This window comes from Clytia hemisphaerica, unplaced genomic scaffold (assembly GCF_902728285.1).
Source record: "Clytia hemisphaerica strain Z4C2 unplaced genomic scaffold, Clytia hemisphaerica genome assembly, whole genome shotgun sequence".
NCBI classification, from domain to species: domain Eukaryota; kingdom Metazoa; phylum Cnidaria; class Hydrozoa; order Leptothecata; family Clytiidae; genus Clytia; species Clytia hemisphaerica.
The window spans coordinates 313,023-330,999 of NW_027103927.1; the positions used below are offsets into that span (position 1 = coordinate 313,023).

The window sequence follows — 17,977 nt, forward strand, 5'->3', positions numbered from 1 at the left end:
GCTTTCGAAAGATTGGAACCGAGTTTACGGTATCTCCTCAGCATTGTTAACTGCTTTCATTTTTCAAGCAGCAAATATTTGTATGAACCACACGTTTCTGAAATATCCGACATTGGAATTGGCTCTCGATTCCATTCTCATTAGAGGTAAGGTTGTTTCAACGTTCATCTAACGTTTTATGGTTGTTTCAACGTTCATATAACGTTTTATATGGGGGCTGTCGAGACGTTAAATTGACAATGTTTTGAGGCGTTCTGTGGAGGATTTATGGATATTTATTTACGAAATTCTTCAATGGTCCACGGTTCTGAAGACAGAAAATTGGAAATACGAGGGTCTATAAATTGTCGGTGTTATAAATTTTACCAGGAGTCTGTATTTTCGTTATCTAAGATAACTAATCACGAAGCCAGTCTCTTAGTTCGTTTTGATTTGATTTTGACGAGGCTCATGAAAGGATGAAAGGTACTTGGCATTGTCGATTGTATCCCTTCTATCAGTAAAACGAAAGATTAATGCAAGTGACTCTGGGTACCAAATCGTTAGATAATTTGTTTGCTGTGAATATTTCTATTTCTCTCTTTTTCAGGCTTGGTTCAGACCGTATCGAGTTCAACAACGTTACTGATAAACCGAATCAACCCGATTTTGAAGTTATCAACCATTTGTACTCTCGTCTCTACAGGTACAACCGGCAAAATTCAAGGTTTATAAAATCATTTAACGAAATTGTGTAACCTTGTCCCTTTGACGATTTGATTATTATAGAGGATTGTTGAGTATTATCAAAAAGTGAGAATCGTTTAGTTGTGCTCATTATTCTTTACCCCTTACAGTATAGGCGTAGCGAGATTTAAATTTACGAGGGAGTGCAGACGTCGTTTATGACGTATTCATTATCTTTTGATAAAACAAAGACATTAATGATTACAGTGTCGTAAAAACTGCTCTCATACATAAATTTTGCAGGGTATCTCGCTACGCCTATGTATCTAGTATTTTTTTGATTCAGACCTGTATATGTGTTCTGAATGTTTAAAACAGCATTTATGATTCTACACAGCGATCTGCTATCGGATTCAAAATATCGATGAATTTTAACTTTTGTAGAAAAATTTATCAATCAACAAAATTTTTTTGTTTTATCCTTATTGTATTTATGATCTGGTCCTTCAGTCAAAATTTTAGGTCTGTAGCTCCACTACAGTCGGATTTATGTGAATTCTGATTTGCGGGATCTGAGAGGGGATTTTTAGGGATTTTGAGGGGTCTGAGAAAACTAAAGTGCTCTGTTTCAAGAAACCTTATTATAGTTTTCGAAAATTTTAGATTTTAGTCTATTTCTCACATCAATTCCACTAAATACACAAATTTCCATCTTCATTAAAACTCGAGTTATTAAAAAAAAACGAGTCAAAGTTTCCCGGATTTTTCATACTTTCAACACCAGATCACCGTGTTAAGGGGTTTGCAGTTATATCAACAATTTCTCCTATTTTGAGGCTCTTTTTTTTAAAGGTTATATTTTTACATAAGTGTTCCCGTTTCATATCAGAACAGTGTCTGTCTATTGTTATATTATGCTGATATAAGCAAAAAAAATGTTTTTCTTTTCCTCTTTCTGATCAATCTTGCTCCATATCTGTGTCAATCCAGGTCAAAAAGCTTGTGAATTTCGATTTTCTTATCTATGTAACATCCTTTTATCCGGGTATCCTAAAGTTAATCGACGATCATCGAAAGCGATTGCATGGTAAAACTCAATTCGCTTAATCATTACAGGTATGATGAAGAGTGGGGCGGCTGTAGCATTTCACTACGCCCTAGGTATGGCAGATTTGAGTACCATCAGTACAATCTACGCCCTTCTACCGTTCGTCACCATTCTTATTGCCAGATTGGTCCTCAAAGAAAAGATCACAGTTTTTGAGATCATTTTGAGTACATTGTGTTTTGGTGGGATAATGTGTACCGTCTATTTTACGCAACCAAAAGGTAATTCCAGTGTTTTCAATCCAAAAGAACGCTATTCTTATTATACTTGTAACTTTAAACTGTAAAGTAAATTTTACAAATATTTTTTTTATTATTCAGGATCACACAAACTTGGAACATACATACTCGGAGTAATCCTTGTATTTTTTACCGTTGTCGGGAACAGCGCATTTTATGTTTACGTTCGTTACAACACGTTAAAACAAGAAAGATCTCAAGATGTAAACGATTTACCACAAACACTGCATTCAGATGATAAAAACAACAATGAGCGTGGGAAACCCTTTACACAAGAATCGCTTACAACTGATCATAAACTTTTTCTTGAAACAGAAGAAAATACTAGCAAATTAAGGGAAGAAAGCGAGAAATATAAGGATACTTCAGCAGACCATGAAAAATCTCACGAGTCAGACGTAGACTACAGACTACCTATATTTTACTCAAGCGTAGGCTATCTGCTCTGGTATATTCTTATTCGTCTCATTACACAACAGCCATTCAAAATCTGCTTAATCGCTGACGAATATCTTGTACTATTGAGGCCCCCCCCCAGCGGACCCAAATTTCACGCATTCACGCAAAAATTTTTCGCAATTCACGCATTCACGCAAGTTTTTCTCGAAATTCACGCAAACCCAATTTTTTGGGAAATCGGGGAGATTTTCGGAAAAAATCGGGGCAAATGTAAAAAATAGTAATTTACGTACTTTCCGCCATTATGGAGTAAAACGTTCGATTTGCATAAAGAAGTATGACAAGGCTGTACTCGAGATATTATTCGACCGGATCTGGTCATGCACTTGAGAAAAACTTAACTCAGTAGTGATTTTTTCCTGTAGACCTGACTATAAAACACCGTGTTTGGTAGCGTCATAAGAAGCCCCCAAATAGAAAGCGTTACGTAATTTTTCAACTTTAATCACATGCCATCACGCAAAATATTTGATTCTTCTAACTTGTCACGATCGTTTAGAAAAGGTGAAGCTTCTGCAGTTAACGTATCGCGATAGTAAGTGAAAAGATATGCACCGCAGGCGAATTTTTGTACAAAAAATAGCTTAAACATTATCAAAATTAGGTCAAACAAACTCGAGTATGACACCATGATGCTTAGCTCAGGGGTAAGGAGGCGCAACCATGGTTTGCGCAGAGAGGAAATTTTTACATTTCTGTCACTCGCGTTTGGCTAAAAATGCTCTCTTTAACACCATTGAAAAAGAATGTAGTCTAAATTCGTTAGAGGCAAGGTACGATCGCTTGATAGCTTGTAAAATGAGGTAAAAGAATGAACATTTGTTGCGAGCGAAGCGATCAAAAAAATTAAAAAGAAAGGTTTTAATCAGGGCTCGCGAATTAATTTCCTAACGTGGAGGGGCCGAAAACATAGTGACTAAGGAGGCGCAACCATGTTTTGCGCCGACAGGAGAAAATTTCTATTTTAACCCTCTGATGTGCTTAAATACGACTAGGGTTTGATACGACTCCATTTCAGACTAATTTTGCCAAAAAATCAGGTTATCGAAAGTCTACATCATGGGTAAAAATTTCTTTGAAATAAGTTTCTTTTTATTTGCAAAAACGTGGTGAAGTCATGGCCGCCTCCTGCCCCCAGTGACTCTGGCCCTGACTGGCCCTGGCCCTGGCCCTGGATCACTCATCATGCATAACCATGGTTTTATCTTAAACAAACACTTTCAAGGGGGCAAATTAGAGTTATTTAAGATTCGAGGGCCAATACATGTTTGGCCCGAGCGAAAAGAATCTGGAAATTTAAGGTGTCTAGATTGCTAGAAAGCGCATCTAAATCATGAATCGTCTTATAAAATAGAGAATTTGAAAGTTGCTGATTTTTTTGTACACCTTCACCTGGCATCCCTTGAATTTGGAATAGGTGCGCACCTTTGTGAAAAGGAAAAATTCACGCGTTCACGCAAAAAACAGGGCAGATTCACGCATTCACGCAATAGAAATATGGATTTTCACGTTCACGCAAGTTTTTTTCAATTCACGCATTCACGCAATTTTTTTTCGATTTTCACGCATTCACGCAACCAAAAAAGCCCATTCACGCATTCACGCAAACCGCTGGGGGGCCCCTACTATTGCTCATTGGTGGGACTCTATATTACATAGCTACCATTTTTGATGTGGTTTGTTTACTTTACGGAAGTGCTTCCATGACAACCAGGCTTAAAAATACAGACCTGTTATGGGGCTATTTCTTTAACATGACTGTCAATAAAATGATCCTGAACTTATTAGGTTTGTTTGGATTTACAATACATGTTTTTTCTTTTATAAGCATAACGTTTATAAGCATATGCAGGCTCAGTTTTTTGTACCTGAACAATGGCTCTATTGTTTGAGAACAATAGAATGCTAAGCATAATGCGAGCCTGATGTAGGGGCAGACACTTGCTTATAAAAAAAACAACATGTAGCTGTTTTAACGAACGTCGGTATTGCGCTATACGCTTTTTATAAATGGGAATCAACCTCTTTTCTTTTTAAAGAAGTTTGATAAAACTCAATTTGAACATGGAATTCATGATATGCACCATCGGAATTTCTCCTAATGTTACACCACTGACCCAACATCAAAGACGTTGCAGTGATGCATATCATGAATAAATAGATCCTCGACCATCGGAAGAAGTAAAGACCCTATCGGCCTATGGAGTTAATGGCGATGTTTACTTACTTGTTCAAGGTCCTCTAGAGGGCAATCTGTGCAGCCTTAAACCTAAAACAAACTTTAAGGGGCTTAATTTCTGTCCTGGTTTTATTCTTACAGTCAGTGAAATACGCATAATTATAATGATGCAGTGCACTTTTCTTTAGTGGTACCTAGGGTACTAGGAAAAATCCTTATCTTTTATTTTTTCGTTCACTCTTACCCATGATCGGCTTCTATCTCCTGTTTTTATCTATATTATTTATCTCCAGATTTTATAGCGTTCATGTTTGTTTGTTTTATAGGTTTTGCTTTGACGTTTCCGATTTCGTATAATTCATATTATTTCCGTACGATAAATTTCATTCAAAAACTGTTGATGAAGAACTAAAAAAACATTTTTTAAGTATGTAAAATATATATTTTTGGTCTACTAAAAAAGTTATGACTAATATTTATATAAACAAAAGGCTAAACACGAATAAAAAAACGTTTGATATTCCCTAGTATATTTGATATTCGTTAGTTTTTTTTCACCGAACTCTAAAGAAGAAACTAAAAAGAAGATCTGCTCAACATTAAAAACGTGTATAAAATGATTGCAAAATTCAACAACAAATCCAATAGCACTGTTTTTCGTTTTCCAAGATGAGGTAAAGTCCTCTGACAAAAACAATGTCTTGAGATCTTGAAAATCATTTGGAGATCAGTTTCTGGAGATGTTAGATCCAGTCTTTTTCGTTAGAGTTCAGTGATTTCACATCATTTAATCGGCGAGTTTTCATAAGAACAATTTCATAAGAGCAATGCGCTCAAATCGCCAAAAATAAGAACAATTTAAGAACAATGCTAAAATGACTCAATTTCAAGCAATTTAGGGTTCAAAGTAATAAAAATTGGGTAAAAAGCCTAAAATACCCCAATTAGCCCAATTACACCCTGTAAATTAAAAGAACAGAAGAATCATAATTTGAGACTCAAAGTACCAAAAAATAAGGACAGCCAAGGCCCATCAAAAAATTACTGGTTCTCATAAAAACAAGTGATACTTTGATAGACCTACCTGGATTATGCATTTAACACGTTTATAATTGATATCTACGTGACGTGACCATTAAACAATCATTCAGAACACACATAGTGACGATCTATTAAAATTAGTCGTTTGTTTCTTATAAAAAAACGTTTGGAAACCAAAATTTCATGCTCTTGAAATGTTCTTTCATATTCAAGACTTCGTGAGCAAAAAAACATCTCCAAAAAATTGAGTAATTTGGCTAAGAACATTGATATATGTTTATTAATAGTGATTCTTATTGATAAAGATGCTTCTTTGAGCTGAAAAATTCGTTTTTATCAAAAGTCTGCTTGAGCCATCTTTTATCTACTTTCATACAAAAAATCAGAAAAAAAACAATGGTCCAATATTTCACTAAGTCCAAAAAACCCTTTTATGGCCGTTTTTTAGCTGAACTATACCCCAAAATTTTTTTCTCCAAAAATCGGGCTCCGTCACATTGAGGGTTTATAATTATGCATCTTTATGCAAAAAATCGTAGAAAATGAAAGAGCCAATCAATCTAATACCTAAGTAATTGATAATGTGCTTATAAAAAAATATCAAATTTGGCCAGTTTTTCAATAAAAACATGCCAAACAACCAAAATTTCCTGTCTAAACACTCGTGAGAAAAGAAAAACATCTATCTCATAAAAAAATTGAGTAATTTGACTAAGAACATTGATGTATGCTTATTAATAGTGATTCTTATAGATAAACATGCGTTTTTTGAGCCATCAAAATTTTTTTGCAAAAATCTGCTCAAGCCATCTTTTACCTATGATGGTACCCTATGTTATGCGCAGATATGTAATTTTTGCGCATATATGTAATTTCTGCGCAGATATGTAATTATTTTGCGCAGATATGTAATTTCTGCGCAAATATGTAATTATTTTGCGCAACTATGTAATTTTGAGCTGCGCAGATATGTAATTAAATTTCTGCGCAGATATGTAAAACACGACCTTTTTGACTTGGTTATTTTTTGAAAAACTAACTAAATTTTAACATTAATTAAGTAATATCTTGAACATTGTTCTTGGACTAAGGCAAACATTTGGCGATTGTTGTTTTTATTATAAGCATCATCTTTATAAGAAACAAGTCAATATCTTTTTATCAAAGTGATATTGGCTTTCGGCGTTTGGTTCTATCAAAGCAACTAGGGGACTGCGCTAATGAGGAAAATTTTGTTTTTCTTGTAAGCATCAACTTTATAAGAACACAATTCATAACTCTCAAACCAATGATTATTAGCTTTCGGTGTTAGGTTTTTTCAAAGCAAATAGAGGATTGTACTTAAGCTAGAAAAATTTATTTTTCTTATAAGCATTAACTTTATAAGAACACAATTCATAACTCCCAAACCAATAGATATTAGCTTTCGGTGATCGGTATTTTCAAAGCAAACATAGGATAATGCTTGAGCTAGAAAATTTTGTTTTTCTTATAAGCATCAACTTTATAAGAACACAATTCATAACTCTTAAACCAATAGATATTGGCTTTCGGTGATCGGCTCTTTCAAAGCAAACATAGGATAATGCTGAAGCTAGAAAAAAAATTTTTCTTATAAGCACCAACTTTATAAGAACACAATTCAAAACTCTCAAACCAATAGATATTGGCTTTCGGTGATCGGTTCTTTTAAAGCAAACATAGGATAGTGCTTAAGCTAGAAAATTTTGTTTTTCTCATGAGCATCAACTTTATAAGAACACAATTCATAACTCCTAAACAATATTTTTTGGCTTTTGTTTGATAAATCAAATCTCTGAAAGCCTATTCCACTTAGAAAAAAACCTTGTTCTTATAAAATTCTAATAAACTAATGTTAGATTTAGCAAAATTCCCTATTTTGCCTTAGTTTAATTTGTAAGGGGAAAATAAGAAAGACATGTAATTTTTTTAAATATCTTTAACAATCAGTGTCAAAATATTCCTGAATTGTGTAACATTCTTCAGAATTTAAAGTTCGAGCGAGAATCACAACTTCGATAATCCCACTCTATTTCATTGGATAATTCAATCAAATTTAATGACTTTGCTCGTAGATCGAGCCATGAAAAGGAAAAGGGAGTTTTTTATCATAAATTAGTCCATGTATTGGTAAAGACAACCAATAGAATTTTACTTTATCTCACTGTAATGTAAAGAAATGCAATTCATATCTACAAAATCAATAAAGTTTACATAGGTGTGACTATCTCGAGTCGAGGTTCTATCAAAAATCTCATTTGTACTTTTCTATTAGGTTGTAAAAACTACCGTATTGGGCGTCTTTTTAATTTTAAGACTTTCAGGAAGGGTGTTAAAGAAAAGGGTGTTAATTAAAAATTTTAAAACCTCCCATTGAGGGGAGTCTTTTTTCTCAGAGAAGGAGCGTGTATTGGTAGGAATACGGTAATTACCGAAAGGTAAATACTATTCTATCAAGAGTTATTTGATTCTCATAAAGTAGTTGCTTATAGGAAAAATTAATATGCTCATATAGTGCGCTCTCCCTTGTTTACTTTGTAAGAACTAATAAACGAAGGGTATATCACCGTCTATTAAGAGTTATTGATTTGATTCTTATAAAGTAGTTCCTTATAAGACAAATAAATATGATCATCTTATGCGCCGTCCCTTATTTACTTTGTAAGAACTAATTACCGAAAGGTATACGACCGTCTATCTAGAGTTATTGACTTAATTCTTATAAAGCTGATGCTTATAACAAAAATAGTCACATCCATTTAAGGCGCTATTCCATTTTTGCTTTGAAAGAACCATTCAACGAAAGCTAAAACTTAGTCGTTGAAAAGTTATAAATAATTTTTCTTATAAAGATGATGCTTATAAGAAAAATAATTATTTTCATTTTAGGCGCTATTACATGTTTGCTTCGAAAGAACCAATTACCGAAAGCTAAAACTTAGTGGTTGAAAAGTTATAGAGAATTTTCTTATAAAGATGATGCTTATAAGAAAAATAATTACTTTAATTTTAGGCGCTATTCCATGTTTCCTTTGAAAGAACCAATCACCAAAAGCTAAAACTTAGTGGTTGAAAAGTTATAGAGAATTTTCTTATAAAGATGATGCTTATAAGAAAAATAACTACTTTAATTTTAGGCGCTATTCCATGTTTCCTTTGAAAGAACCAATCACCAAAAGCTAAAACTTAGTGGTTGAAAAGTTATAGAGAATTTTCTTATAAAGATGATGCTTATAAGAAAAATTGTTAGTTTAATTTTAGGCGCTATTCCATGTTTCCTTTGAAAGAACCAATCACCGAAAGCTAAAACTTAGTGGTTGAAAAGTTATAGAGAATTTTCTTATAACGATGATTCTTATAAGAAAAATAATTACTTTCATTTAAGGCGCTATTCCATTTTTGCTTTGAAAGAACCAATCACCGAAAGCTAAAACTTAGTGGTTGAAAAAGTTATAGAGAATTTTCTTATAACGATGATGATTCTTATAAGAAAAATAATTACTTTCATTTAAGGCGCTATTCCATTTTTGCTTTGAAAGAACCAATCACCGAAAGCTAAAAATTGTTGTTATAAGATATTACTTCTTGTATTTGATAGAAATTAGCTAAAATACCTTAAGTCGAAAAAAAAGTAAAAGTAATGGTAAAGCTATCAAGGGGGTACCATTGATTTTAAAGATCGTGTTTTACATATCTGCGCAAAAATTTAATTACATATCTGCGCAGCTCGAAATTACATAGTTGCGCAAAATAATTACATATTTGCGCAGAAATTACATATCTGCGCAAAATAATTACATATCTGCGCAGAAATTACATACCTGCGCAAAAATTACATATCTGCGCACAACACCCTACTTTTATGCAAAAAATTTGAAAAAATTAATGATCCAATTTTTCACAAAGTCCAAAAAACCTGTTTTTTAACCGTTTTTTGGCCCAAATTTGCCCAAAAACATTTTTTTTCGAAAATCGGGTTCTGTCACATTCAAGGGTTTATAGTTATGCATCTTTGTGTAAAAAATCATAAAGAATGAAAGAGCCAATCTCGAGAAAAGCCAATACCTAAGTAATTGATAATGTGCTTATAAAAAAATATCGAATTTGGCCAGTTTTTCTATAAAAACACGCCAAGCAACCCAAATTTCCTGACTAAACACACATATTCTTCAAAAGTAAGCCCTCTTAAGCAGAAAAAACATCTATCTCATAAAAAAATTGAGTAATTTGACTAAGAACATCGATGTATGCTTATTAATAGCGATTCTTATAGATAAACATGCGTTTTTTGGGCCAACAAAATTTTTTTGCAAAAATCTGCTTGAACCATCTTATACCTATGATGGTACCCTACTTTTGTGCAAAAAATCAGAAAAAATTAATGATCCAATTTTTCACAAAGTCCAATAAACCCGTTTTTTAGCCGTTTTTTGGCCCAAATTTGCCCCCCAAAATTTTTTTTCGAAAATCGGGCTCCGTCACATTTTGGGCATTGCCATTTTGCATCATTGTGCAAAAAATCAGAAAAAACTAATGAGCCAATCTCGAGAAAAGCTGGTAACTAACGGACGGACAGACGGACAAAGGTTAATTTATAGGACCTCCACCGGGGTAGGTCCAAAAAGTCTGTATATTTACCAGATATTTAAGCCACATGAAAATTATGAACCGTTTTGGGCAAAAAACGCTGATCGAAATTTCGAACCGAGTACGTATATTAAACAAAACGCGAAACAGAGTTGATGTAATAAAAAATGAATAAAAATAACTAAATTCTAACGGTTCAAAAAATATTATAAAACCGTAATGATAATTTTTGTATATTCATTTAAATGTTTAAATTAATTTTGTAATGAAATTTCTACCCTACGCTAATCAGAGATGTCCGTCTATTGAAGTGTCCTTTGATAAATATTTGGAATTTTGACTTTGATTTTGACATGTTCACTTTGTCAATGTTTGTGATTCAGATAAGAAAGAGAAACAAGATACTATGCTAATAAGTGAAAAATTGAAATATTAATCTTATCGAGGTTAGAGCTACAATAGTATAAGAAAGCCGCAGCTGGAATGATAACATCTGAATTTCTGTTGTTCTATCTCTGTCGTATTTGATGACTATTTGTTGATCATGGAATAATAAGTAATGTACCTTAAAGGAACTTATTTTGGCGGGAACTACAATCATGGTCAAAATCTATTGAGAATTTAGCTTATATTTTCTCGTTTTTCGAAATTTGGAGTTTGGGCGAGAGAGTCGCTTTTAGGCTAATTGATAAATTTATTGAGTATTTCAATTCGGGAGGGGTTTATAGACTTTCAGGCTATATTGCTATATTCTGAGCCATATTGGACTATTTTTGAACTTTTGGATCCTTAGATCATAAATCAAGACTCTACCCTTCCAATCTAATTTAGAGCGCTTCCAAATCGTTTGTGGTTATAAGATTTCGTAGGAATTTCCCTTTTTTCTCAAATATTACGACCATGATTGTAGTTCCCGCCACAATTAAATCTTTTTGGTATTTTGCCTGCTTAACTTCTTGAGTTCACAAAAAGCTTCAAATACGGCAAAATAGAACAGATTCGATTAAAAAAATTCATCAATCGCCAAAATAAGTTCTCGCCAAAATTAAAAATTTTCAGGATTTTTGCCACTCGTCAAAATTAGTTCCCGCCAAAATAAGTTCCCTTTTAACCCTTAGCCCACGAGAGACGCGTATACGCGTCCGTGCCTATATACGAGAGACGCGTATACGCGTCTTTTATATGTATGGTCATTTAAGCAATGATATTTAGTTTTCTGTTGTTGTGAGAATCAAATGGTTATGATATTTGAAAAGAGCGATAAATTTCCATTCCGGAAAGTATAGGTTTCAAAGGGTTAGGATGAAGTGCGCAATCAAAACAAACATTTGAAAAACGTTCAAATTCAAGATGGAGGCGGTGAAATGACTGTTATGAAAGTTAGAGGTAAGGATTTGAGATTTCTTCAAGTATTTTGGCAGTTTTAGTGCAGAATTTTTTTATCCTTCAACACATCAATGTCTTCTACTGCTGTTCTGTAAGTTTTTTATTTGTTTTTCACTAAAATAGCTTTTGAAAAAATAGATTTTCATTGGCCCATATTTTGCACTTTTTTTCGGTGTCGTAAAATGTAGTGTTGAACCTTTTGAAACTTTGACTGAGATAAAATGCAGTATAGGAGTTATGTTATGGCTCAGAAGAAAGCAGATAAATTTTCCTTTTCAAAGATATATAACTTTTGAAGTTGAAGTTGTTTTGTTTAAAAGTTATACCGGTTTACGTAAAAGGTGACTTTTTATGAAAAACCACTGCGTGCTGTAGGGTCAAACACAGCGATCGACAGCGGAGTCAAAGGGTTAAGGTAGCATCTTTAATGGTAAATTTTATTGGTTATCGTTGATACTTGCTTCTCAGTGCGTTTTAGACATTAATAATATGCCCTTGATAATACATTTGCGTTATAAAATCATTGTAAAGGAAAGATCAACAATAAGAAATTAAAAAAAAACACGAAATAGCTGGGCTGAAAGAACTCAAAAATTAATAAAGTGCCTCAAATGCCTTCACAATATTTCAGTAAAATCAATGAAAAAGTACATCAAGATAATACTGTGAAAATTTCAAGCCATCACCTTCAAATCTTTTATCAAACTGACAGGAAAGCTGTCATCTTGAATATAGTTCTTACAATTTTGGCAAAAACAATTGTTTCCTCAAAAGACCCCTAAAATATGTCCAAAATTAGTTCAAGTATTCTATTGGATACAGATTCAAAGATATCGAGCAATAAAATACCTTCTTATAAAGCTCGGAGACAGAGATAGAGCAGCAATAGACGATATCCGCTTTCCGAATTCTCCCCGAATGATTACCCATGGTGCATTGCGCAAAAAAATTCACGGACGATATTGACTTTCCGTGAATTTTTTGCGCAATACATTATGGGTAATCATTCGGGGAGAATTTGGAAAGCCGATATCATCTATTAACTAAAAAGACAATGCGGCTTTCTTATACTAAGGAGCTACTGTAGAGATTTGAGCCGTATTTATAGGACAGGCAGCAAACATCTCATAATATGTATGTATGTGTAAAATATTTCATAATACTGCCACCAAGGACTTGTATAGCGTAGCTGGACTGAGCACAAATTTATTTTCTTTGAACCATGTGTGTCGTCGTAATAATAGATATTGTCTTTCTTTGACCAATAAGAGGTCGTTCCTCATGTTTTTTCAACCAATCAGAAATACTTTTTAATAAAAGTACTTCACAATGAAAAACCATCGTCAGAAAGATGTATTTTGCACGGAAAGATATTTTATGAAATTCCTTTGACATGATTGCAATAACAAGAAAACAACAATCGAACAATTACTTTATAATGAGTTTTATCACGCCTTTATACAATCAAATCATTAAAAAAGAGAAAATTTTCTTTCTCATGAATGATGTTTAGATTTTTCTTTTAGCAGCTGTAGTATGATGTTGTATTCCGTTCCTTGTTCGACATCTTGCTATAGCCATTATAAGATTTGGGTACTTTGGTGAAAGTTTAGGCGAGTTTAGGCTATTTTTTACTCATTTTTTCTTCGTCATTTTCAACTTCAACCTTCTAAGAGTTGTTTAAAATATTTGTTACACCTTGAAATAACTTACGTAATTTACAATTTAACTTTTTCGAAGGACCCTTTTTTCAAGGTTTTTGGCTTATAAATTGATCAAACTTATATTTTATTCTAAAAATCTCCATTCAGGATAAAGTCAAATATAAAATCTTGCAAAAAAGTCCTTTATGAAAACTAATAAACTTTGCAACAACTAATTATTTCAATTAATTTGAAAAAAATATTCTCAACCGCTGACCGGGGTTCGCGGATTCGCTACGACAGACATGTGTTAAAAAGAGAAAGAGAAATAGCCGTTGTACTCAGTCCAGCTACGCTATACAAGTGTCCTTGCTGCCACAAACCATGTACAAAAATTTTGAAAAAAAAAAGAAGTTAGAGTTAATTCATAAATGTATAAATTTACAGATTTTTTTTTGATTTTCTAAAAAGCTAATTGAGAGCGTCGTCGGATTTTGAATTGAAAAAATATAACGACTAATTCTTTTTATAAATTAAACTACTTATTTATTTGGTTACATCTTGATAAATCAAAGGTTTGAATTAACTTGGCCATAAAAACTGTCAAACATTAAAAAATGCCCCACATTGGAGGATTGAAAAAGCATATCAGCCAGCTATCAAGCAAATTATCTCCCACGTACTCAGTGTGAAAAGACCGCCATTTTTAGGTTATCGTTTACGGACAAATGCCCATCTCAACGTGTATGGGTGTACATTTTCTTTCTGGAATATTCAATCAGGAGTATCCTGGTAATGTCAAATTCTTGTTCACAGCCATCATCAAAAGTTTTGGAGGGAAAATATAGATTTAGCGCTCTCGATGCTGCGGTACCACTTTTCAAAAAACTAAAATCAAAGATTTTTCTTAGCCGGGATTGAGAAACTTGGTCCAGTGTATATAAAGGTCAGTGTTCACAGCATCGAAAAGGCTTTCCATTCAAAACAAACCCTGGAGAGTGAACCCACCTGGTGTCACAGGTCTGGAATCAAAATAACCGTCATACCTCTCTTGGACAAATCACTTTTCAGCTTGTTTAGGAAGATGGTGTATTTGCTTTCGAATTTCGATCCAATTCCGTCGATAAAAAGTCCACATCCTACAAAAGAAAAAGTTTGAAAAAAGATGTGAAACAAAAAAACTTTCTAGTGAATCTTCGATAGAGCGATAACGCGATTACCGAGTGGTTCAAGGTGTCAGAAACCAGTGGACCTTGGCTCGAATACCCGGACCTTGGCTCGAATACCCGGACCTTCCCTCTGAGCTCGTGGACTTTCTAACAGTCTACATAACTGGGGTTTTTTACGTAAAATATGAACTCTATTTTCAAAAGCGCGTTCTAATGTAATGCAAGTAATGTAAATTCCTTGCTTGACGTATGTATCGCATGCTAGGTTTAGGTTGGGTTTGCATCCAAATCTAAGAATCCCGTAAGAATATTTCAGGATGACTTTTCCCAAAAAGTGAAGAATATTCATGATGAAATGGAAAAACACCATTTTTATAAAAAGAAAAAGCATGCACCACTCTTAAACTGTTATCTTTAACAACTTTCCCAGGATGCATTGTCATTTAAACTTAAACAGTGCGTGCGGTAGATCAGGAGGTGATCAGTACAATCCACTTTCACAGCGGAAAAAAGTAATTATTGTAACAATTAATTGTGATTTGGACCAATGGAAATGCATTATCCAAATTTTATTCGTATTTGTGAAGTCTCTCCCTTTGGGAAAATGCATAACAGGCTCGTTTATAAAACTCATTATCTCATTATTAAATGAATTAAAATTAAATATGAGTTTGTTTGTAATTTGCATTTTTGGAAGAGTTATCAGTGTAGAAGTGGATGGGAAGTTACGCGTTGTGTCGTATTGTGTTCCCTGTGTTTTAAGATGGAAAAGACTAGCCTGGTTGTCCTCAATATACAAAGTTCTAAAATTATAGTCTAATGTATAATGTTAAGTTGATTATGTGCATATTCTGCTTGTCTGCCTGGGTTTCCAAGAAAGTTTTAAGCTTCTGTCAACAAGGGTTCACTCACAGACAGTATCAAACAAACTGTATCAGGCTGTGCACTAAAGTATGTCTCAATATAATTTGCAGTGGAGACAAAAAGGCTATAACTTTTGATAGAATTAGATGGCGGTTTTGTGCTTGTTCAAAAGGTAATCCGGAGTGGAATGTTGTCAAAAAAGAAAATAAATTAAAGAATCGAAAAACGTAGATGAAAAATGAAGAAGAAAGAAACTCAACTTCTCGTAGAACAATGCTATGGTTTTCATTTTTATATCAGAAATTCTTTAATCTTAGAACGTTATAAATGCGAAAAAAAATTATGAAATTTTCATTCAGTCAAAAATTACAGCTTAAAACTTTGCTCTGGTTAACTTGAAAAAGGGCTCTTTTTTGTTGTTTTTTGATTGTTTTTGAAGTCAATCAGTGATAAATTTTGGACTGTATCTTTCGATGTAACAAATTTCTTTGAATGATTTTTTCACATTAATGACGTTCTAAGATCCAAGAATCACTCATGTAAAAATGATAATTATAGAACGATTATTAAAGGAGTTGATTTTCTTATTCTTCATTTTCAATCTTCATTTTCCGATATTTTTTAAGTTTTTTCTTTATGATAATATTCCACTCCTGTTTGTCTTTTCAACAAGCGAAAAACTGCTATCTAATTCAAATCCTATCAAAAGTTAGTCTTTTTTGTCTCCGCTGCAAATTATATTGAGACATACACAGGAAAAAATTTTCGATTTCCAAGGTTGGAAACTTCAAGTTTTCTTAGTTGGAAAAAAGATAAAATCCAATGGAAAATCCAACCTGAAAATGTGGGACATTCTCCAAGGTTGGAAATTTTGCATTTTCCATGGCTTGTAATTTTCAAAAATCCAGGTTGAAAAAAGCCAAAATCCAAATTTAACCAGGTTGGAATTTTTTAAAATTCAGTTGGAAAAAAGCCAAAATCCAAATTTAATAAGGTTTGAATTTTCAAAAATCCAGGTGGAAAATAGCCGAAATACAAGGTTGGAATTTTTGTAAATTCAGTTGGAAAAAAGCCAAAATCCAAGCTAAGCAAGGTTGGAAATTTCGAAAATTCAGGTTGAAAAAGCCAAAATCCAAAAAGTGATGGCAGAGATGTGGAAAAGAGATCTTAAACAAGGTTTTTGTTTTTATGAACAGTCACTCGCTAGCCTAGGCTCGATGGCTCCCGGTCAATCTCTCGTTATTGTTCGCACAGATACGTGGTAGATCTTAGATCACTCACACAGCTCAGCAGGGCACTATTTGAAACTATGACACAAGTACCCTATGTGCTTCACTGTGCGAACTCACTGCGATTGACCGAGGCCGCTCCGAAGAGACGCCTCACCTGACGGAAACTTACAGCTTGACTGCTCACACTATAGCCTAAAGTCTATTCACGATAAGTGTGCACTCTTTTTTCTTTTACCTATAACTTTTGAAGGAATTCTTCAATCTTCATAAATTTGGTATCGTTGGAGAGATATTTGTGAGTGGAACAATTTGAAATAAAAAAATCTTCAAAAGAATTCTTAAAATGAAGATGAAATGAAGAAGAAAAAAATGAAGATCTTGTAGAAAAGTGCTATAACCTTTATTTTCACTGGAGAGATTTTTTGATCTTTGGAGGTCATCACTGTGAAGAAATTTCACTAAAATATTTATTCAATACAAAGTTATGATACAAAGTTGATAAGTGATTGACCCCAAAAAATAGCAGAAAACAGCAGAAAACAGCGTTTTTAGACGTCAATTAGCTTATAACTTTGTTTGATATCTTTTGACTGAATGATTATTTTTGAGAAATTTTTTCACAGTGATGACGTTCGATAATCAAGGTTTCACTTCAGTGAAAATGATAGTTATAGCACTTTTCTATAAGATCTTCATTTTTTTCTTCTTCATTTTCATCTTCATTTTTAGAATTATTTTAAAGATTTTTTTATTTCAAATTGTTCCACTAACTAATATCTTTCCAATGATACCAAATTTATAAAGATTGAAGAATTCCTTCGAAAGTTATAGGTAAATGAAAAAAGAGTGCACACTTATCGTGAATAGACGTTAATATCTTGGTTAGCTATACATCAAAACAGTTTTGAGCGAAAAATCGCTTGTGGTTTTCCCAAGGACATGCGCAGAAAATGGTTAGAAAAACGTAATTTCCACATGGATTTTTAACGTTTTCCAAACTGTTTGGAGAAACACAAATTTCCAACCCAAAAAGTCTAGTTTTCCAATCGAAAGAGTTTCAATTTCACAAAAATGTAATTTTCACATGGATTTTTAACGTTTTCCAAACTGTTTGGAGAAACACAAATTTCCAACCCAAAAAGTCTAGTTTTCCAAGAAAGGATCTCAATCTTAGAAAAATGTAATTTCCACATGGATTTTTAACGTTTTCCAAACTGTTTGGAGAAACACAAATTTCCAACCCAAAAAGTCTAGTTTTCCAAGAAAGGATCTCAATCTTAGAAAAATGTAATTTCCACATGGATTTTTAACGTTTTCCAAACTGTTTGGGACAAACACAAATTTCCGACCCAAAAAGTCTAGTTTTTCAAATTGAGGTATCAA

General features: G+C 33.3%; 2 protein-coding genes across 2 annotated transcripts in view; one reads left to right on the top strand and one right to left on the bottom strand.

Moving 5' to 3' along the window:
- Nucleotides 1-265: 265 nt before the first annotated feature.
- On the top strand, nt 266-5,008 carry LOC136809720 (uncharacterized). The gene is made up of 5 exons (XM_067066258.1): nt 266-346; nt 590-685; nt 1,783-1,995; nt 2,095-2,539; nt 4,978-5,008. The coding sequence occupies exons 1-5, from the start codon at nt 268-270 to the stop codon at nt 5,006-5,008; spliced, it is 864 nt and encodes a 287-aa protein (XP_066922359.1). The 5' UTR covers nt 266-267.
- Nucleotides 5,009-14,321: 9,313 nt separating this feature from the next.
- Nucleotides 14,322-17,977, bottom strand: part of LOC136809733 (GRIP1-associated protein 1-like) — a 56,593-nt gene continuing 52,937 nt past the window's right edge. Inside the window, exon 28 of the mRNA XM_067066280.1 lies at nt 14,322-14,468. Coding sequence (XP_066922381.1) covers nt 14,406-14,468 — 63 coding nt within the window. The 3' untranslated portion in view covers nt 14,322-14,405. The remainder of the gene's footprint in view (nt 14,469-17,977) is intronic.